This window comes from Silurus meridionalis, chromosome 12 (assembly GCF_014805685.1).
Source record: "Silurus meridionalis isolate SWU-2019-XX chromosome 12, ASM1480568v1, whole genome shotgun sequence".
Classification (NCBI taxonomy): Eukaryota; Metazoa; Chordata; class Actinopteri; order Siluriformes; family Siluridae; genus Silurus; species Silurus meridionalis.
The window spans coordinates 14,447,988-14,470,354 of record NC_060895.1 but is presented as its reverse complement, the minus strand read 5'-3'; the positions used below and the strand labels follow the sequence as shown (position 1 = coordinate 14,470,354).

The 22,367-nt window shown below is 36.0% G+C and overlaps 2 protein-coding genes and 1 long non-coding RNA gene across 5 annotated transcripts in view; 1 reads left to right on the top strand and 2 right to left on the bottom strand.

The window, feature by feature from the left end:
- LOC124394358 overlaps positions 1-16,126 on the top strand; it is a 50,568-nt gene extending 34,442 nt beyond the window's left edge. Inside the window, exon 4 of the long non-coding RNA XR_006927478.1 lies at positions 15,994-16,126. This is a non-coding gene — a long non-coding RNA (uncharacterized LOC124394358). The remainder of the gene's footprint in view (positions 1-15,993) is intronic.
- rnf168 (ring finger protein 168) lies at positions 4,948-10,789 on the bottom strand. Of its 3 annotated transcripts, none has more exons than XM_046862497.1 (7): positions 10,666-10,789; positions 7,744-8,127; positions 7,068-7,138; positions 6,711-6,881; positions 6,225-6,313; positions 6,026-6,098; positions 4,948-5,921 (listed from the first exon to the last, which is right to left on the bottom strand). In XM_046862497.1, the coding sequence occupies exons 2-7, from the start codon at positions 8,096-8,098 to the stop codon at positions 5,271-5,273; spliced, it is 1,410 nt and encodes a 469-aa protein (XP_046718453.1). In that variant the 5' UTR covers positions 8,099-8,127; positions 10,666-10,789; the 3' UTR covers positions 4,948-5,270. The 3 variants fall into 3 exon arrangements, with proteins under 3 accessions (XP_046718453.1, XP_046718451.1, XP_046718452.1); XM_046862495.1 differs by having other exon boundaries at positions 10,372-10,706; XM_046862496.1 differs by lacking the exon at positions 10,666-10,789 and adding an exon at positions 9,332-9,527.
- ano7 (anoctamin 7) lies at positions 12,139-21,891 on the bottom strand. Its single transcript, XM_046862488.1, is given in 25 exon segments — positions 12,139-12,525; positions 12,611-12,730; positions 12,830-12,882; positions 12,885-12,919; positions 13,097-13,236; positions 13,453-13,658; positions 14,118-14,254; positions 14,361-14,458; positions 14,610-14,664; positions 14,737-14,848; positions 14,930-15,032; positions 15,136-15,234; positions 15,319-15,456; positions 16,018-16,161; positions 16,248-16,344; positions 16,438-16,528; positions 16,832-16,997; positions 17,342-17,452; positions 18,239-18,296; positions 18,554-18,690; positions 19,192-19,299; positions 19,695-19,837; positions 20,212-20,260; positions 20,652-20,809; positions 21,748-21,891. Coding segments are annotated over 24 exon segments (2,625 nt in total). The 5' UTR covers positions 20,745-20,809; positions 21,748-21,891; the 3' UTR covers positions 12,139-12,393.
- Between the last annotated feature and the right edge of the window lie 476 nt (positions 21,892-22,367).

Genomic DNA, 22,367 nt, shown 5'->3' with positions numbered 1-22,367 from the left:
TATATGGTCAAAACCTGTTTGGTTTAGTCTTTGGATCAGAATTCAAGCCACGACAATCAATACAGAATGTCGCATGTACATATATGCATTTCATTTCCACATTATATATATTAAAAAGAATTTACATACAACAAGCTAAGAAAGTTATATAACTGACAACCACATAATGTAGTTATATATTTTTAAAGCTATACTGTCAGAAGTGGTTTCATTTTAAAATTGAAAACACAGTGGCATTGAGCGTGACATTGTCACCTCATAGCTCCATCATCCATAGTTCCATTCTCACCTTGGATTACTGTCTGTGTGGACCTTTGCATGTTCACCGTTTATTTATATGGGTTTCCTACTGTAGGATTTCTCCTGTTCACTCCCATCTCACCAAACCTGCCAGGAGGTGGACTGGTGACTTTAGATTGTCCCCGAGTGTGAATGAGTGTGTAATAGTGTGTGTGGCATGAAGCCTGAGCATAAAATACTACATGGCAACTTTGGAATAGATACACTTTAGACAACACTTTAGAGAGCACAAATCTTTAGACAACTTAAACATTATACACTATATGGACAAACGTATTGGGACACCTGACTTTTTTAGCCATATGTTGTTCTTTTCCAAACTGTTATAGCAAAGCTGAAGGCACAGAATTTTCTTTTAATGCAGTAGCATGAAGTTTTCCCTTTACTTGAACTAAGAGACTCAAACCTGTTCCAGCTTCCAGAGAAGACCTCCTGCTATAGGCCTCAGGCCTCCTCACCTCACCTGACATTTATCAGTACCTAACTTTACTAACACCCTTGTATGAAGGAGCACAAATCTCCACAAGCACACTCTTAAAATCTAGTTCTTCTTCCCAGAAGAGTGGAATTTAAGAGCAACTTGGGACTAAATGTGGAATGCGATGCTCAAAAAGCACATACTATATTTATGACCAGGTGTCCACAAACCTTTGGCAATAATAGTGTATCTCTTGTAATACAGGATTTCCCAAAAGTCTTCATACAAAGGGGATATTGACATTTTAGTGGATGTCTAAAATAACTGGAATAGTTCTTACTGTAATCACAGATTTGCACACTTATGTTTATGTTGTGGCTCACTAAATTTATTTTCCAGTCAGTGATTACAATTTCTATTAAAATAACACTTTTTTGGTATACGACAGAGGTAAGGAAAGATGCCACTCTGTTTACTTGTCTTTATATTTATAATTACTATTAAATATGGTCAGGGATGGGCAGTATTTATGATACATGTATTTCAAATATAAAATTTGATTTTGACATTAGTAGGTGATAGGGTTGATTAAAATGGCTTCATATTTTGTATTTTGTTAGTTTTCAAATACTGTAAAATACTTCGTAAGAAATTCTACATGATGACATGATGGCCTCTAATTAGTGCCTACTCAGTTATTTCCCCAGATTCATTAAGATCAGAACAGAACATTGATCCAAATGGAAGAAGGTGGTCAAAGTAAGAAAGCAGGCTATCACCTTTCAAATAGGTGTCCAATGACTGATAAATATTGTACCCTAATTAAATTAGCTGTTTAGTAGGATCATGATTTTGCATCCCCATTTCATGAATGACTGCCTGACATATAATATATTATTATATTTATGATTAACAATCAAATAATGAATTAGTTAGAAACTAGTGTCTATGAATGAAGGTGCAGTCAGCAGTCTTCTTATGCATGAGTTTTTTTGTCATTTAGTCTTTGTTCCTTATGCAAAGTAGCCCATTGTTACAAAACAACAAAAAACTAAATTAGGACACAATTATGAGTCATTTGCAATCTGTTAAACATTAAACTTTTAGTTACTTAAAAACTAACCCTCATCTGGAAGATCACAAGGATTATGTATGTCAATATTTAATCTGTTAACTGGTCGGCCAGAGAAATGTTGCTATCAAACATTTTACTTTATCAACTGAGTCAGTGTAATGGTGAAGGAACGGATCAAACAGGTCAATTGATTTAAGGTTGGCGAAGAAATTTCATGCTCCCTTGTAAAAGTACATTTTTAGTATTTTTTTTTTTAGTAAAATACAAAAATACAGTAGTTAATTTTGATACATGACATGACTGCTGTATTTTGTAGATTATTTTGATATTCTTAAAGTTAAAATATTTGGTATTTTATTTAAAAATACATCTTAGTGACTGAATGTGGTGACTGTGATTCAAAATAATGGCAAAGGATAAAACTGATTTAGACACAATCTTTGTTGATGGTACTACCAAGTCATACATACCGTAAGTATTTCATCAGCTTGTACTGAATCATGAAAACATCAACAAAAAAAAAATATATAAAAAATTCCAGAATTACTGTATGTGGCCGAACGTTTGTGGACACCTGTTCTTCAAACACACCATTTGTTTGTTCTCCAATTGTATAGTATGTATTTTTATGCTAGGATATTTAATGTAGGATTAGGAGACCAATGACAATGCCACTGTGCAAATAGTAGCTTTTAAAAAGACACTTTGCTAAGTTTGAAGTGGAAGAGTGGCACAGAGGACATAAACTAGCAAGGACAACATTTGTGCAAACAATACAACACAGTACATTAAGAAAAAAACAATGCAAAGCAAATTGTATAATAAAGTATAATAATACTGTAATACAATATATAATAATAAATACTGTATATGTAAACATTTGGTGATTTAGCATTAGTTAATAGTGTATGTATATGTATATTTTGGCACAAGTTTTTTAATGTCTTAATGACTCATTCCTCATTAAATTATTTCATGTTTGCTTAAGAAACTTAGCAAGTAGAACAAAATTCATTATTTCTAGATGTTATTCTTCAAAACATGCTGAAAACAAAATGTGAGCTTTGCTATCAGTAGCACTTTGGTTGTGCTATTTTGTTTGTGTGCAATGCTGCTGTGTAAATCATGATTCTGGTTTTGCTCTATAAAGCCCACAGAGGACACGAGGTCCTGTGACGCTGTGTAATTTGGGTTGCGACTCAAGTAGCATGTGTTTGTGACTCAGTCACAAAGGATGTGGCAAGAAGGTTTTTGGATGTAGCAAAGACATTTGTTAGTTGATTACATTTTTAGATATTGTTTTTCTCTAATATCAACTATAAACAAGCCTCCAAAATTAGTCATAGTCAGATGTACTGATTTACCGAGTAAAAAAGCCAAATTTACCAGAGTCACAAACACTTTCTCAGAATAACCAGGAAGATACTGGACTTGTTGAAATTAAAAACTCTCAGCACTGTAATTATTATATCTACTTCAGAAGAGAAGTAGTGGTGGTCAGAATAGGCGGAAATGTTCTGCTAGTTGGTGTGTCAGCAATAAACAGCAATAAAAATAACCAACAAATTTAATTGATGTGACTCACTGGCAATTTGGTTAAAAAAAAAAAAAAAGTCTAAAAAAAATGTATAAAATAAACATTATAACAATGTAAGGTAACGATGAGAAGAATAAGTCTATACAGTGAATCCGATGCTTTTACTTTCTTTAATGTGTACATTTCATTGTGTAAAACTGCTTTGAGACAATGTCCATTGTGAAAAGCGCTTTAGAAATAAACTTGAACTTAAATAAGCAGCCTTTTCTATTAAAGTGTTGAGTGTGTATATAATTTAGGTACAATTTAAAGATAATCATCTCTTTAATGAGATTGTTTATTGAGAATGTAGCTTTTTAGATCAATTCTGTTGGAACTGTTGATATATTAGTCGTCTATTCAGCACTTTTATGCCTGGCACACTTGATATTTGGATACAAGTATAATATGGACAGTTGCCTACATTTTGACATTCCTGTTTTAAACACTACATTGTTAAAGCCTTTGTTCAATACTACATTCATCAACTTTTTTAAACCATGATTTAAGTACTTGAGTAAATGAGCAGTTCTGTACTGTTGACTAAAACGTTTCTGGTGACTAAAACAGTGAATACTTTAGGATTATTATTAAACTAAATATACTATTAATGTCATATACCAATCAGACCATTGCGCTGTGACGTCAATCACATTATCTTATTACATTGGCACCTGTCAATTGGTGGTAGACATTACCAGGAACATTGACTAGGAAATGACCAGGTCTTTTAGTGTCCTCCCAGTGTTCATTAGTTAATAACTACCAAAAATGGTACAACCACAAATTCTCCAAATCCAAATTTTTTTGAACATATGTGGGATGTATTGGAAAAAGTTTGCCCGAGATGCCCCATCTTGCAATTTAAAGACTTAAATTATCTTTTCATTTTCAATAACTATCTTTTTCCTTAGGCTCCTTGTGTCCATCACTGAAAGTGAAAAACAAAACAATGTGTCAGCAATAAGAATGGTTTCATATGTTAGGTATATATTTCTCAGTTTTGCAATAGCTTACTGAAAGGCGTTTCCATTTGTCATCAGAGGAAATGTCATGCAGATTATTTTGTCACAATAAGGAATTTTTCTTTAAACGGAAATATGGCCAGGCTCATGAGTCAAAACATTTCACAGGATAATGCTCTCAGAGTACATGGCATGTTATTGAAATGCAGTTAAACAATTGTTCAACATTACAGAATACTAATAATGTTCATCTGTACAATTTTATCATGTTTTATTGCAAAATAAATGTGACAATTGATCTAAAGCCTATGGTGTTTAATTTATATATTAACTATACATGATCTACTGAAGTATTTTATGCCACAAATGTCATCCTGTACAGCAAGGGTGTCCAATCATTTCAAAGAGGGTCGGTGTGGTGCGAGTTTTTATTCCATTTAAAAATGAAGATCTAAACAGGTGGAATCTTGGTTGGAATAAAAACCTGCACCCACATCAGCCCTTTGTGGAAAAGATAAAGAGTTTTGAGGTGATGTGATTCGAGCACTGTAGTCAAATTTAGCTTTTCCGTCCATAATCATTGCAAAAAAAAAAAAGAAAAGATGCACAAAGGTCATTTCCCCAACTATTTTATTCCATAAAAATAAATGAACTCGGATTATCTACAGAAAAACTAACATGCATAAAAATATTTTTTGCAGCAATTAAGATTTTTAGCACTTAACATGTCAACTTTTGCCCCTGAAAGTTCAAGTTTCACATAAACAGATGAAACATGAAACAGATCCTTGTGTATTTTACACAACCTTGAACCTAGCCCTGTTCCTTCAAAAAAAAAAAACAGCAAAATCCCTGAACAAGAGACAGGGATGAAGGTATGCAAAATGTCTTCAAGAATGAAAGAACAATGAAAAGACTGACGTTCAGAAAGATGGCTCAGCTGCCAAGGTTGGAGAACATTTGAGTAATGGTGGTCTGCCTTCTGCCGTTCTGCGCTGACGAAGCTGAAGAAGACACTTGTTTGGAGTTTTTCCTAAATGTTTTAGATTCGACCTGGCTGCTGGCTTTCTTCCCAGATTTATGTCCATCCACATTCTGTCTTGAGGAATGTGGAATAGTGTCTTTTTCTGTCTTGCTCTCCTCGCCTGGGCTCGTACTGCTGTTGGATGAAGGGCTGCTTTTCTCCCTCAGTAAATACCCATCAGCGGAGCCTTTTCTGCGGTCCACAGCATTCTCTTGGTTCAGTTCCTTTTGCAGGCGCAATGCCAGCCTTCTGTCCTCCTCCTCCTGTAGCATCCGGCTCCTCAAAACCTCCTCCTGCTCAGCCAGCTCCTGCAGGAAAATAGATCCACAAGGAGGCGACACAGGCAGTGGAGAGTTACAAGGCTTCTTACAACTGTCAGGTTCCGCTTGTTCACTATGTCCACTTTTCCTTTTAGAACAGATGCTGGTTCTGCAAGGAGTCTCAAAGAGTTGTGTACTAAAGTCTGAATCTGAGCTCGATGTAGATGGTTTACTACTGAAATTTGAGATTTCCATTTCAACAATTGAGGTATCTGTAGAGCTTGGAGTGTTCAGAATATTCTCCTGGAAATATATGTTAGGAACAAGGGGGATGGGGGTTATTTTTGTACTGACCAGAAAACATACACATTTATATAAAGAGAACTTTTAACTAAAGTCATGGGCACCTTATTGTCCAAAAGAGAGGAGGATTGTTTGGTCTCACCGTGTGGTGGTGTATAAGGCACTTGGCACAGATATCTAAACGACAAACATGACTGAATTATAATTACTTACCGGTTTCAATCATTTAATTTATAATTACACAAGGAATAAATCAATAAGCAAATAAGAGAAAATGCTGTTCAAAACAATAGAATTACTTACTTCTCAATATGTCCCATATTGGATTTCTTTTTCTTAGTAGCATCATTGACTTTACTATTCCTCTGAGTTTCCAAAACTGGACTCGAGTTCTATAAATAATACAACAATGATTTTCTTTTTATTCTTCATATCTGTGCATCTGCCAAAGTTGACATTATAATTTCACATGGCACTGCTATCTATAAAAGCACTATATGGGTTTGGGAGTTTAAATGATTAACAACCAACATTTATGTGACACAGATCAACAGGATTAGTGTGCAGATATCAAACTTCAATTGTTCGACAACATGTCTATAATTTCCAAAAAAGCAAGAAAGCAGTGTGAAATACTAAATACACTGTCAGTTACATTGCACTCGGTGCAAAACTAGAACTGTTTCAACAAGAACGACTCTGAATAACAGAAGCTGGCTTCCTACAACATTTCCATAAATACTGCTTTAAAAATAGGCCTAACAAAGTTTAAACTGTGTAGACACTCACCAGTTCTTCACTGAGCAATCTCGCCAGTCTTTCATCATTCTCTAGCTGTCTCTCTTCCTGCTTCCGTTTTTCCTCTTCCAATCGATCCTCTTCTTCTGCCAGGAGGCGCTGGATGTATTCCTCACTGGCCCTCCGCTCTGCCTCCTCCAGAGCTCGCTTCTCTTCTACAAACTGAAGGCATACAAACAGTTTATGATGTGATGAGTCACTGTTTCTTAAATAAATATAGTAGCGGCAAAGTGCAAAGAAGGCGATGGGCCTTATTTTGTTTTAATTCCACAGCTGTGTGTTTTTCATTACGCATACTAGTCTAATATATCAATATTAAGTATTAAATATGGGGGGAAAAAAGCTCACCTTGTTAATCTCCTCTTCATACTCACGCCTGAGCTCACCTGGCTGACTGACTCTGGGTTTTTGTATAAACACTGTGAGAAGAAAGTTAGAATGAAAATTCAGATTTGTTGCATAGTTTTCGAAATTCAATTGTGAACTTGGTATTAGACTGACATGTAGCTGTATAACCAAACCACAGTACAGGTATGCAGACATACATTGTATAACTTCACAATCTAATGTATGATCTAATGCTTTGTTTCGTGTTTCTTATGTCTCTGAAGTATATCTGGATGGAGTTAATCCGCATAAAAACACCTAGGTCATCAATGTTGATCGAGCACCCAATGTTGAAAAATGCCAATCAGAAACAATTTTGGAATCATGGAATTAGGCCAAAAACAGATATAGTACACCAACCTGCAATAAAATGTGCTGCTTTACTTCACAACACCTACAGGCAGCATGATGGGTAAGTAAACAACACCCTGATCCTGACTGGTTGGATGTGCTTTTCTGATACTAATCAATGTTTATTTAGAGCCCACTTTTAGCACACTAAATATCCCCATAAGTAAACATTCATTGAGGTCAAAATTTCCTGTCTTTGGTCTCTTAATTTCGGGTGTACAGCTGTTCAGTATTAATGTTTTTTTACTACATATTAAAAGCTCCATGTTTATAACAGTGCACTTACCGTTCATATCCTCCTCCTCATCAACTCCATTTAATCGCCGCTGACACTGTGTGGGGAAAGCGTCCTGTATACGCCGCCACAGCTCTGCGTTCACTAAGGTCTTGTTCCTGCCGTTAAGTCTAGCCCAAGTAGAGACGCGTTTTCGGCAAAGAGGGCAGCATATGTTGGCCTTGTCCACCGTCTCCAGGAAGCATGGTTTACAGAACGTATGAGTGCATGGCAGTGTGACCGGCTCCAGGAAAATCTCCAGGCAGATGGGACACAAGCAATCAACCCGTTTTAGTTTGCCATCCTGCCCCAACTCCAGGTCTTCCTCTGATACAGGTGGCATCACTCTGCTATGCTCTCTTTGCATGCAGATTTCTCACTCTCTCTCTCACTGGTCTGTCAAGGTAAAAGCAGAGGACATGTTACTTTCAGAATCAGATTCTGGTTTATTGGCCAAGTGTGTTGACACACACAAGGAATTTAGTTCCAGCCGTTAGTGACTTTTAAAAGCACAGACATAACACTATACATCTAGTTTAGACTATACAAGACAAGACAAAAAACACTATACCAGATGAAATGTGAGACAATACGAGTATAAAATAGGAATACAGAGTATATGACAGATCAGTAATGTACATAAAATGTGAAAGTGCATGGTAGTACAAATTACAGTATTGTGCGTCAGGTACTAGCCTGATGTATATAACAATGTATCTGTGTCTTATTATCTCATATAACATTAAACATAAAGCATCTGTCAAACGTTTAAAAAACCCTACCCTATGAAGATTTAATTTGACCACACAAACATAAATAAACTGAGGGACTTTATTTTCATTGACAAATCCTCCTTTATCATGAATAGATGCTTTTGGCAAAAGGTATTCTTCATCCAGTTCATCCAGAGCAATTCAAAAAATTTAGGTGCAGTTACTGGGCAGGTCATTTGATGACAAAACACTTCAGCTGAATGTTTGCTCTCTAAATAGCTTGGATGTATCTTCCAGTTGTTGTCTTATTGTATGGTGAAGTATGGACTGGTAGATATATTGGGTCAATTTTCCTTTCACCTTGAATGAATCTTAAACATTCCCTGGTCCAAAACAAACCCCAAATTATCCACCTCCGTTCTTTATTGTTTGTGAGAGACAATCTGATACTATCTCTCTTGTTCTGTCATATTAGTTCTTCTGTTAGAGACAAAAATGTCAAATTTAGATCCACAGAGCATTATTTCAGACCCTCACTGTCCAAATTCTTGTTTTTGCCTTAAACAATGTTTTAACAAAAACTTTTAACAAAAACAGTTGATGTTTATCTGTTAACTTTTCTGTAAGGCGTTCTACACCTTCACTTTCTAATGTTTACACGAGAATGTTTACTCATGTTTTTCTCTCTAACTTACTGTATACGCACGCATGCACTACCAGTCAAATGTTTGGACACACCTTCGTATTCTTGTTTTCAGTTGGGTTTTCAACATTATATATTAATACCAAACACATTAAAATTATAACTGAACAAATATGGAATTATGTATTCAACAAAAACATGTTACTCAGAATGTTTTATATTTTGGATTCTTCAAAGTAGCCACCTTTTGCTTTGATGGCAGCTTTCTACAGTATTGCCATTCTCTCAGTCTGCATCATGGATTTTCAACAATCTTGCAGAGTTTCCAGAGGTGTTGACTGCTTGGTAGCTGTTTTCCCCCTCACTCTCTGGTCCAACTCCCAAACCATCTCAACTGAATTTAGATCAGGGAATTTTGGAGGCCATCTGGAGGTCATCTGATGCAGCACTCCATCACTCTCCCTTTTAAACAAGCAGCTCTTACATAACCTAGATGTGTGCTTGGGGTCATTGTCATTATGGGAAAAAACACAAATTATGATCCCACTAAGTGCAAACCCCAAAAGGATGGCATGTAGCTGAAAAATGCTGTGGTAGCCATGTCACGTTCAATGTACCCTCAATTTTGATTAAATTGCACAACAGGGCACCAGCCAAGCACAATCACACCATCACACTTCCCCACTCTGAACCATGGAGTTGAACCACACATTTAGGAGACTACCTATAAAGTTCTTGAGAACTTCCTCTTCTCTTTACTTCACTGAGAGTTTATTGCCATAATATGGATTTGTACAGTAGTTGAACGAGCAATTGCCTCTGTACTCACCCTTTCCTCAGCACAAGACAAATGATGGACTAAAGAACATTTTGAAAAAAAGCTAGATGTGTCACAAATAAACTCCTGCAAATTAAAAACCATTCCAGATGACGACCTCGTGAATCTAACACCATGCCATGAGTTTGCCAAGATGTGATTAAAAGTTTAAGAAGCTACTTTGGACAATCTAAAATCTAAAATATATTCTGGTTTAACATTTTTTTTGTTTACTACATTATTCCTTACGTGCTCTTTCACAGTTTGGATGTCTTCAGTAGTAATGTACAATGATGATTATAACGATGATAATTGGAAATTATAAAAAAGAAAGTAAAACCACTAAAGGAGAAGATGTGTCCAAACTTTTACTGGTACTGTATATATGTAGTGTCACATCTCCTTTCTACTTATTTTGCTTTAATTATTAGAATAGTGTTTATTTGTTGTTTGTTGTATATTATTACCTTATAATACTTGAACCCAGTTCACCTGAGCCTCTGTACCTCAGTCCATGTCTCGCGGAGCGCCGCTTATACACGCAGACGGGTTATAAATATGATTAGCAGGCTAGCTTGCTATGCTATGCTATGCTATGCTCAGCTCAAGACAAACGCTAATTAAATATTTTAGTAAACTAGAGATCAAAATAATTATATTTCACACACTGGCTGGACTCTACCTCATATTAAGTGAAACACAACTACACACATGTAATATAAACATTTTTTCTATCGCTAGCTAGAATGCTAACTGTTTACCTCACACAGGCCCCGGTCCCAAAAATCCCGGGAAAACTCGTCTGTGAACGCAGCAACCACGGTTCAAGACAAGCAGGTCAAATTACTTTCAAAGTAAAAGTAGAAATTGCGCTATGAGGGAAACCAGTATATATTTCTTTTCAAAAAGATCAAATCAATTGATATTAATATATTTTCTGTCCATTAGTGAGGTTAAAGCAAAACAAAGAACCTGTTAAAATACTGAATAATTTGTTATTTATTTTTTTGGCAAATAAAGAGCCTCCTTCAATAGAAGGATTGCATGACATTGATTCCTGTATCATAGTAATATAAAAACTATAAATCCTTTACTATTGAACAGATATTAAATTTCAGACAACATGCACCATATTACGTTTTTTTTTTTAAACTCAGTGTGTGTTTCGGGATTCCACTGGTTGAAGCAAACGGTTCTTTTTTCTGTTGTTTTTGTTTGTTTGTTAAAAATGGGAAGTGGTAGCAAAGTGGTTAAGATGTTAGACTTCTGATGGGAAGGTCATGAGATCAGATTCCAGCATAACCAAGCTGCCACTGTTGAGCACTTGATCGAGGATTCTATCCCATAACTGCTCAGCTGAGCTGTATAAACCGAGAGGCACTCTGGATAAGGGCATCTCCCAAAAGCTGTAAATGAACATCTTGCAGAAGCTTATGGAAAGTCATAGATTAAGGATGCTGTTTTATCCCCACCTAAACACGGCCTTTCTGAGCTCTAAACTCAAACCATTTCTGTACAAACAATAAACATGCGCTTCCGTGTATGCAGCTTCCACTCTATGTTTTCTCCCACAGACCACATGCTGTGCACAGAACAATATTACCCATATGACTAAAGGTTTGTGGACACTTCACTATGGCTTGGTTTCATTTGCTTAATGAGCCTCGTGAGAATAACATGAGGTCAGATATTATTGTCAGGTGAGAGAGTCTGATGTGCAGTCGGAGTTATATTCCATCCAGGTGTTCAGTGGGGTGCAGGTCAGGGCTCTGTACAGGATACTCAATTTCTGCCACTCTTACCTTGATAAATCATGTTTTCATAAAGTTTACTTATCATGCAGGTGCATTGTCATGCAAGGACATGGCTCCTTAATTCCAGTGAAGGGAAATTCTAATGTTACTGCATACAAAGGAATTCTGTACAACATGCTTTCAGCTTGTGTCAACAGTTTGGGAACATAAAAGCTTGTATCTATAAAGATTTGGCTGCAAAGTGTAGCTCTCATTTTAATGTATAATAACTTTTAAAATAGTAGATTCCAAAATTGTATTGTAATTAAACAAACATTAATGATCTTACCGCAATATAACAAAGTAATTCTAGGTTTGAAACTTTCGAACCAGTACACCCCATGGCTACTTACATTTTACATAAATCTGTAAATGCAAAAAATATATCATATACATACTATACATAGATTTCATGACAAATTGAACACATAGATCCCCTGCTTCTTTTAGGAATTTATTTGATAAATAATAATACAGTATGGGTTCTCCAAGTATTGTAAATCATGAAAAATATAACATATTGAAACCCCTGTATTGGAACAGGTAGACAGAAAATGTCAGTGGATTATTTGAATATTTGTGCAATAGTTTAATTAATTGATTCTTATTTAATGGTTGATTTTAACAAACCAACCCTCTGTGTTTTTCTTATAGTCTTATAAACACATGCCCACTCATTCAACTCCTGGATAAATGTCAAATGTCTTTAGAAGTGTCCTCAACAGGCACGCTTGGCAAATGAGATGTGGTTTCATGAGGTGAAGGTGTGGGACTCTTAGATATTCCTCGGCGTCGTAATCCAGAGGGTTCCACAGCTGCTTCTAGCACCTTTATATTCACAGACAAGAACAAAGTTTTATATTATAAAAGATCAAGTATTCAACTAATACATTATCAACCAAGTCAAGTTTACCTGATTCTCAGCCAGTGCTTCTTTAGCCATGTAATATTCTCTCTTGATCTTAACCTCTACCTCTTCTGGGACATCAGGTACCATCCAGTCAATCATGCGACCAATTAAGAATACCACATGCTGAAACAAAATTTCAGAGAGATTTTAAAAGTTCTACAAAAGTCTAAAAATCAGAACTATTTTTTCCATACGAATTGCATGCATTTAGAAAGACCACACCTCAAATATAATGACGAAACCTAGTCGAATAGCCAGTAGATTATAATACTCAGGGTGTGATGTCCTCTTTCATCCCTAAATCCACGATATCTAAATAAAACATTTCTTAAATATTCAGATATCTAAAAGCCATTTCAGAGTTTCTTTGCACCCTGGCAATAGACAGATATGTTTTAGTAGTTGCAGTTTTTAAATTCACAAATGACCACCAAATGTTATGAAATCACTGCCCCACAACGTCCTGATTTATTAGGAGAGTCTCTGTACCTGCACTGCTTATCACTTTGGGTGAAGTTGTTCGGTGCAACAGAGAGGGTGAAATCAATGTAGCCCTTCAGAGTGCCCTCAGTCGTGTAGCGATAGTAGAGACGTGGCAGGAAATCGGAAGTGAAAGCAATCAGGAAAGCCTAAAGGAGCAGGAAGTTAGACATGGCCAAAACAAAAACACATTAATTTCTCATTAGTGGCTCCACTGATGATGTTTACACTAAAATGCCATTCTTAAAAGACTTTACTCTCAGAAGGTTTACTAAGTAAGCCTTCAAAAGATGTTTTGTTAAGCCATACAAGACACAACAATAAAGCTGTGTTGTCAGGATATGATATAAAGCAGTAATGCTCACGTTGCTAATTACAGCCAGATAGGTGATGACCTCTAGGATTGTAAACCAGATCCCGATGTCCTGTGCCCGCTGAGCCACAGGTCTGCGGTATTCACACACAAATTTCTGTGCATCCAGACGAATCTCCACCCAGTTATTCACCAGGGCAAAGAGTGGTGCCAAGGGGCAGGCCGCGACAAAGATTGTAATGAAACCAAACTGCAGGACTGCAAAAAGGAGTTACGTCTTGATCTTTTGACTCGAATGTATGCATATATACTGTATGTGAAAATGTGCTCAGGACAGTTTCTTAGAAATTTCAGTACTTTTTGTATCTGTCGTTGGTTCTTTATTTTATTACATTTATTCAAGAAAATAAAGAGTTTCTTAATTAATGCAATCAATTATTTTATTTAATCGTTTGTTTAATGCATTAAAAATGAGAATTGTTGACAAATGGTATAAGAGGAATAAATCACTAGAAGGTGTGCTGTTACTGGAAAAAAAACAATGAGTGGGTCTGCATTGCAACATGCTGCAGCACATGACCATGGCATTGATCATTTTCTTTAACAATCTCTTTTAACCATTATGCAATGCAAATAAGCCTGTGATTCACTCTGAAGGTGGACATCTATAAAAATAACTAGTGTTAGGCATGTAACAAGAAAAGATTTACATCTCACCCATTTCAAGATATTCATCAAAAAGACCCTCACACACCAAAAGACTATAATCCGTTTCCCAGGGTGCCACATTGTCTTGATCATTTACTCCATTCTCTTTTTTAAGTTTCCGCTTCTGCCACCATGCCTTAAATTTACTACGGGGGGGTAAAGAGAGAAAATAATTTTTAAGCATTTTAAAGTGAGAGGGGCCTAAAACATTATTTTTGTTTGCTTTTTGTTTGTAAAAAAATAGAGACTTACGGAAGAACAAATTCCTGGACATTGTTGATTATTTGTTTGCCTACCATAATGACCAACAACTCCTGAGCAAGCTCAATAAGACATCCCGAAGCACCACACTGCAAGAAACAATATGAGATCATTGAGACTGCAAACTTTGTTTAAGTGATGTGAAATGTTAATCAATAATTATAAATTTATATCCTCTAAATTAATTTAAAAAGCTTATTAATGAAATAATATCAAGGTAAAAGTTATGTTTTTACTCACGTCTTCATTTCGAATCCCAAAAAGTGTATAATAGTTTCCAGGGTATCCAACAAACCTTTAAAAACTAGCACATGTTATTCATCTGTTTATTTTCACAAGAAGTGAACAGTGTTTGCTGTACGCTTACCTGCCCTTAAAAAATGCAATGTACACAGGAGAGGAGTAGAAGTTGACAAACTGGAAGACGAACACTTTAAGAATAAAAGCATCTTCGTATTTGGTCTGAGTACGGTGCATTTCTGTTGGTTGTGAAGCAAAAAAACATGAGCTCTGCATTATGATAACAACCATGAACAAAACTTCAACACATTCGAGCTCACCCCATTGGGTCAGGATTTGGGCAAGACGTGTGTAGACCTTAGACAGTAACATAATCACCACCAAATTAAGCACTGAGCCGGTGAGACTTGCTATTCTCCCAGCCTGTGGTATAGAGGAAGAGCACATCATTGGGACAAACAAATCTAAACTATTCTGACATTTTGAAATAATAAAAGTAATGTTACTGAATAAAGTTGATACTTACAGAGAATATAAAAAAAGTATTCTGAGACTTATAGATGATGATGCTCAGGATGGTTCTATAGAGAATAATTGCTATCAGGAACATCAAAACTACAGCAACCTGCAGAAATTGTGGTATTAAAATACAAATGGAAAATGATAAATATAAGGAAGAAGTTCATTTCCCTTTCTTTTTTTACTTTACCATCAGAATGATGACCATGTTCCCAGTCACAATGCGCCGAAACCGGCTTGTTTCTGGGAAATGTGGCTCCTCAGCCCCTGTTACAGGGTTATGGACTGTCATTGGTGCCATGGCAGTGAACTCTGGCCTTGGCCTTTCCTAAAATGAAAATGGATAATATGAACACATAAAAGAGCTACAGCATGTCAGATTACAAACTGATGATTCTATGACACACTCTAATATGGAACAGGTATAGTATATTTGATATGAAGCTACTTTCTATGTCAAACCTTTCTGAGGACTAGGACTGGTTCTAACTAAATTTAAAGCTGCAGTATGTGATGGAAAAAACGTGTTTCTAGTACTCTAAAATTACATAATTTAAATTTTAAATCTTAAAACATATTTTTCTAAAGCATATAACTGCTTTGCAATTTACCTTGCTGATAAATGTTTATTTCAAGCTTGCATTACATTTATTTCTGGCCACGTGAAACATGAGTAAAGACTGAAGTAATTCACTATTAGCTCTAAAATTTATTCTCATTAGTCTTAAGGAATATATATATACAGTATGTACATATATATATTAACCGGAGTGGTGTCAGGTTAGGAGTAGGGGAAGGTGGGTTCATGTTAATGCTGAGAACCCTAAAAATGACATACTGCTTTTTTAATTATATTCTTTTCTAGGGTCTTCTCATACTTTCTCCTTACCTCAGTCTCTTCAAACTCGGAGCAGTCCCATTTGTGGGCCAGTACAGAGCAGGTACGCTTCCAGTACTCCAGGAAGGTGACTGCCCAGAGGGACATGAAGATGCTAAAGAAAACTGTTCCACCATTGTCAAATAATAATCCTGCCTGTGGCAAAATAATACACAATTCTTTACTACATATACTCCACACTAAATTACACAGTACCTTTCATGCACATGTATTAGACTCACTTTATATGTATAGCAGATGCTGGAGAGATTCCAGTCACTACAGATGTTACAGATTGGGCACATGACAATTCTGTCACCACTGTTGCAGATCTCTTTACTACGGGAAACATATTATGATCAGAAAGGTTGTGGTAATGATCAGAATTGGAATGTTCTTTTAATAGGTAAACATGTTGTCAATATTGCTCACGCTGGGACATCTGTGACCATTAACCAGATTCCAAAGAGAGACAGGAGGAAGCCTACAACTGCAGCAGGAAGTAACCACCCTGTATAGAACCCTAAAGAGAAAAAAGAGAGAAAGAGAAAGAGAGAGAGAGAGAGAGAGAGAGAGAGAGAGAGAGAGAGAGAGAGAGAGAGAGAGAGACAGAAAGTATGTTTAAATATATTAAACAGTTGTAAGATAGATGTGGGTGGGTAAACCTTGTCATGCAATATTTACATTAAGATAAGACATGCACACCTTATCAAAGCCAAATTTGTTGTTTAGTGAAGGAAATCACAAGCCCTTACATACTACATACAACAAAATACATTCACATGTTTTCATTAAATTTGGATTCTCACATCTTCATACCACATACCTAACCAGGCAAAATAGAGTGCAACCTTCTCGCCAAAATATTCCCGGATGTGGTCCAGAGGCTGGTACTTCTTCCAGCAGCCCCAGCGTGCCCAATATTGGTACAAGATCTGCCTCATGCTCAGGGAGTCAGGGTTAATTTGACTTTTGGGTACCTGATAATTCCCCTTAAAGAAGCAGTGACAAAATAAGTGTAATGGTTAATATGAAAAAGCCACAAAGAACAAGGTTTGTTTGTTATAAACATCTTGTTTTTTATTCCAAAGCTCATCCTGCCAGCTGCATGACTGGGTGTAGCATGGGTTCTAATATGTTCTTAAAAAAGTTCTATATCAGCCAATATTTTTTCATCTTTAAATCATAAACCTTTTGGAGAAAAGAGAAAAAAAAGCAAAGCCTTTTGATATTTTAATACAATTTCAATGTCTGTCATAAAACATGACATGAGAAAGCATTTGTTGCAGACATTCATTGCCTGGCAGTATAGCGTTCAAACATAAAATAGACTCACCTCATGTAAGGGATAGGCAGCAGTGAACACATTCTCACTGACCAGCCTGCCTATCCCAACCTCTCCCCTTTTTAATGCTCCAAACTGTGTCCTCGCTAATATCTCATACAACTACGAGACAAAAATGAAGGATATTATCAGTGTGCCACTATTAGTAGGAGTTACAGTAATTATATCTCAGAATTAGGAACATGTTTTCCATGTAAAAAAAAGCTTGGTAAAATGTACTTCAAGGAATAAAACATGACGTGTGCTGTTGCATGGAAATTAATCAACAATAGCAATCTTGTCTAATTAATTCAGAAAAAAAAGGTGCACTAAGCATTAACATTTGATGTTGGGAAACTACTTCAAAACAAGTTTCCCTTTGTGTAACATCCTCTCTTTCTTCTCTCTATACAAAAAATGCAGGTTGTCATGCTACATGTTACATGAGTCCTTGGTCCTAAAGACTTTGAATTACGACCAGCAGTTAAAGAATATTAATTAAAATCTCTCAGACCAATTATTTTAAAAAATTCAAAAACACAGTGGTAAAATAATGGTATAGAGTGTGGACTGTAGGTTTATGGAGAATGGAATGTACATCGATGTAAAAAAATAGGTTTTTTAATTATTTAATCATATAGCTGTTACAAAACAATATGTAAAAAAAAAAATCTCTGAAAGAACTGTATGTGCATATTATAAAATATGTTGTGCAAGAACAGTTATTAACATTGCATTTTGGGTTTGCAGCTTTCTACTGCATCATTTGGAGCACAAGGAAATGATTAAATCCAGGATAGTCTCGGTGCTGTAACACACCTTGTTCTAACACCTGAAAAGTGTCATAAAACATAAAAATCTGCCTGATTATCTGGTTATTATTTAAGTACTTATGAGCATTAAACTTACAATTTGATGTCTCTGTGTCTTCTTGAAGAAAGTGTCTTTATTTTCATGACCAAGAAACCTGCAATTAAAATATGGACATGATAAATTTACTGTATGTGTGTTTGACTTTAAGGAGGTGGTAAGGAAAGCAAACTCTGTACAAACAATACTGTGTGTGAACACGAGCCCACACTATATTTAAACACTACCTCTACATTCCTGCTTCCTGAAGCACATACATGCATGATTAGCTGATATTTATTTATATCAAGAAGACAGGCACAAAGTGTTTGACTGCCACTGCAGATCGGTAAAAATGCAGGGGTGATACTCTACCTCTCTAGCTTGTTCGAGCGGAACTGGCAGGTGTAGTAGTCTGGTGGAGGATTGGGTACATCCTGAGCTAAGGTATTGGGGATGTGTAACTTTCTGAGAGCTGTTTCCGACCAGTTGGATTCTCGATATGTCTCAACCTGTAAAGCAGATTCAGCAAACACAATAACACATTTAGCCACATTTCCTATATATTCTATAAGGCAAAAATATTATGTGAACACCTGACCATCATACCTATATGTGGCTCTCCATTTTGTTGCCAAAAAGTTAGAAAGAACACAGTTGTCTAGAATATTTTATGTGCTGTAGCATGATACTTTTACTTTGGGGCCTAGCTGAAAGGGGGTCTATGCCTCTTTGCAATAAGGCATGGTTTGGCAATATTTATGTAGATGCACATAAGTGGCCTGCACAGAGCCCTGACCTCAACCCCATTGAACACCTTCATTGTTCATGAGATGAACAATGCCAATGGTTTTGAAATAAATATTCAGCAAGCACATTTGCACGTAACAGTCAACAGTCCACATAATTTTGTCTATATAGTATATTTTGTATGGCAATATAGTATATTTTGCAGATCGTTTATAAAGTTTCTGTAAATTTTATATTCCACCTGTGTGTCCTACTAGATTCACCTGCAATGGTACCCGGAGGCTGATCTCCTCTGCGTAATAACATAGCACTTTCCAGGGGGCATTCAAAAGCACGTATGTTGTCTTTGTCTTGCCCTGCACAACCTCTTTCTAACAACAGACACAATTTCATAAAACATTAAAAATTAAGCATTAAATATGAAGGGAACAACATTGTTGTTTAGCCAAATAGTTTATTAATATTCCCAAATGGAATCAGACACTGTATACAGACGTGTATTTAGCAGATTTGTTATAAAAATCAACACTAAAGATTTGCTGTTGTTATTCCTAAAAAATAAATCCATGTTTATAATAACAGAGGAATGTTTAATATAAATAATCTAATCAAACATTCTCACTCAATATGAACATGTTTGTTTCTTTAGAAAAATACAGAGCATCTATATTGCAGATATTTAGCAGATTTTGGAATGTGCTAATGTTTGTGTGCTAAATGGAGTGGTATTTATGTATCAATACCGATCATGATACATAATACTGACCATCTCCTGATGCAGGCCAGAGGTTTGCAACCTGGACAGGAAATCTGTCCTCCACTTTCTGTGGATATCATTTGTGGTGTTAAAGGATTTTTCTTCTGGTTCAACAGACTGATTTACTGGCTCCTCCCATACCAGCACAAAATCTGTTGCAATTTCAGAAGAAAGAATTTTATGAATTTTATGAATGAACACTCATTCATCATATGCTTACATCATGTTGCACAACTGAATCATTGAACATTAAAAAGTAACAGCACAAATATACAAATATAAACAAATGTTCAGCAGATCAACTAGTTCTATGTTATTTAGAGTTACATTTAGTGATTAGCATGTTTCCTCGATGATCATTAGTAAAATCATAACTATATAAAATAGTCATCAGATACATGAATAAATGAACTGAAAGTGAGCAGAATTTGAACATGAATGTTCTGGTTTGTTAACTCCATTCTTTTCTTTTTTTTATTGCATTCACATACAAACACATATTTAAAAAAATCAAAGGCAGACTTACCAATGCACGTGACTCCATCACTAAACACATTCGTATCCATTTGAGGTGACTGTGGGGGATCCATGTTATGTTACTTATATATACTTATACTTATTAAATATACAGTAGATGTATAACTTGTTTAGGCAAACTAGTATGAATATAATGCAAGGGTACACAAAAAAGACATTGTTTTGACTCACCAAATATGCAAAGCAATAGTGGGGATTGCAAATGTATATGCAATGATGTTTTTTAAATTCTGTTAATCTTCTACAAATCTAGATGCTAAAACGAATCACTTATTATTAAGACCTTGAATGCACTCACTAAAAGAGGGAATAAAAGGGTCTAATCCTTTCTCTACACTCTCGGTTTCTCAAACACACACCCATACACACACCCACACACAAACACACCCACCCACCCACTCATACACACATGCAGGCATGCACACTTACTCCAGAAACATCCATGGTTCCGTAGTTATGGTCAGCAAGCTCAGAAAGGGTGATCAGAGTTTTACTGTCTTCAGCTTCACCCTTCTGCTTCATTATAGCTCTTTAGCATTAGCCAGCAGCCTTCTTCTTTACTTACCTTTCAACTGTATAAGGTCTTTCTGCAAAACATGTCAATAAGGCCTAGAATGTTAGAAGTAAATGTTTAATGCAGCGTTACATAGTAACTACAGATGGCTCGTGGGAATAAAAAAATATTAACAAGCTGATAAGTGTTTGATTTCTTACAGTACAACTGAATAGAGTGTGTGGACAAAATGAACCTAATTAGCAATGATGTGTGGCATAACAAATGTAAATAGATCCCTAAAGGAAACAATATGCACACAATTCCCCATACAGAGGAAACACCACACAACGCATATGCCACGTGTACAAGTCGAGAGATTTAAGAGACTTGTCTTTCTCTCTCCTGAGTCTGTGTATGAGCCCTCTCTGAGTCACCATCAGTGCCAGTGTGATGGTGCTGGTCAAAATATTTGTTATAACACCCAATGCAAACGTAGTAGGAATATTACAGTATGACTTGTAGAGAAGAGGAAAATAGAAAAAATATATATTAAAAAGCCATCCAATAAATATACTAAAAATGGTTCATTCATATCATGCTGAACATCACTCTGTTGGAGCACCTTGGCAATGATATCTGTAAAAAATGCCTGAGAAGCTGTTAACCTATTTCTCAAAACATTAAAAGGCTTTTCTCTGCATTATCCATATTAATAAAGAATAATGATGGTCTTCTGCTATTGAATTATAAGCTTATTTGTTATGTGCAGCTGTAGTGTAACTATATTACAATCTCATTTGGCTGTGGGATGCAGGGAGCCATGCAGGGAGCTGGGTCACTTCAAAATTCACCACAGAGTACACAAATCCCATTGCCCTCATTGTCCTCACAAGTACAGTGTCAATGTAAACCAGCCTGTTTGTAAGCACATAGCTGTAGTTTGAATAGTTTTAGTTACATGACTGCCAAATATATTTCCACTGAATTTACAATTGATTCTAGCTGGAATTTTACTCGCTTAATGCTTACCTGTTGCTGACCGAACCTTCTCTTCTCCTCTGTAACGTTTCTCACCTTAGGGTCTTATCCTTTAGGAAATATTCTACAGGTTCAGAGAATGGTTGCACAGGATGTGGCACTCACCATAACCCTTTCTCTCAAGCAAGATATGGTAGAAGGCAGGGCAAAAGAACGATGAAAGATGTAAGGGGAGTGTTTCCTTCTGTTTGCTGATAAGGAGGAGTCTCTCAGCACCACTTACATACACACACATCTATAAACTCTGTACTTCTTTGAAAGTATAGTAACAAGATGAAGCTGATGGAAACAATAATGTTTATGTTTTACACACCTTGCAATTAATAGTATTTGCTTGTCAGAAAACCGATATCCCACTTATCACTTGATCTGGTGTCTACCTAAGGTTTTTATTTTTTCAGGAAGAAAAAAACTTGGAAGAAATGATCAGGCGTGTTTTGTTGGCTCAGGAAGAGCATTTTGTTTTTTAGCATTATGGATTTATTGACACAGAAGGTTGGCTAGTACTAAATCTAAAAAAAAAGCTAATCTTAATACAACAATATAGCATGATTTCTGAATGTCAATCTCTCAGAAAAACAACATGTAACCTAAAGCAGGATATTAGACAT

Excerpts from the sequence above, each read along its gene's own strand:
- rnf168 (XM_046862497.1), bottom strand. The coding sequence starts at position 8,098 with ATGCAAAGAGAGCATAGCAGAGTGATGCCACCTGTATCAGAGGAAGAC. Across the intron at positions 6,882-7,067 it reads ATGAAGAGGAGATTAACAAG|TTTGTAGAAGAGAAGCGAGC; the intron begins GTGAGCTTTTTT and ends GTATGCCTTCAG. Across the intron at positions 6,314-6,710 it reads GATTGCTCAGTGAAGAACTG|AACTCGAGTCCAGTTTTGGA; the intron begins GTGAGTGTCTAC and ends TATTATTTATAG.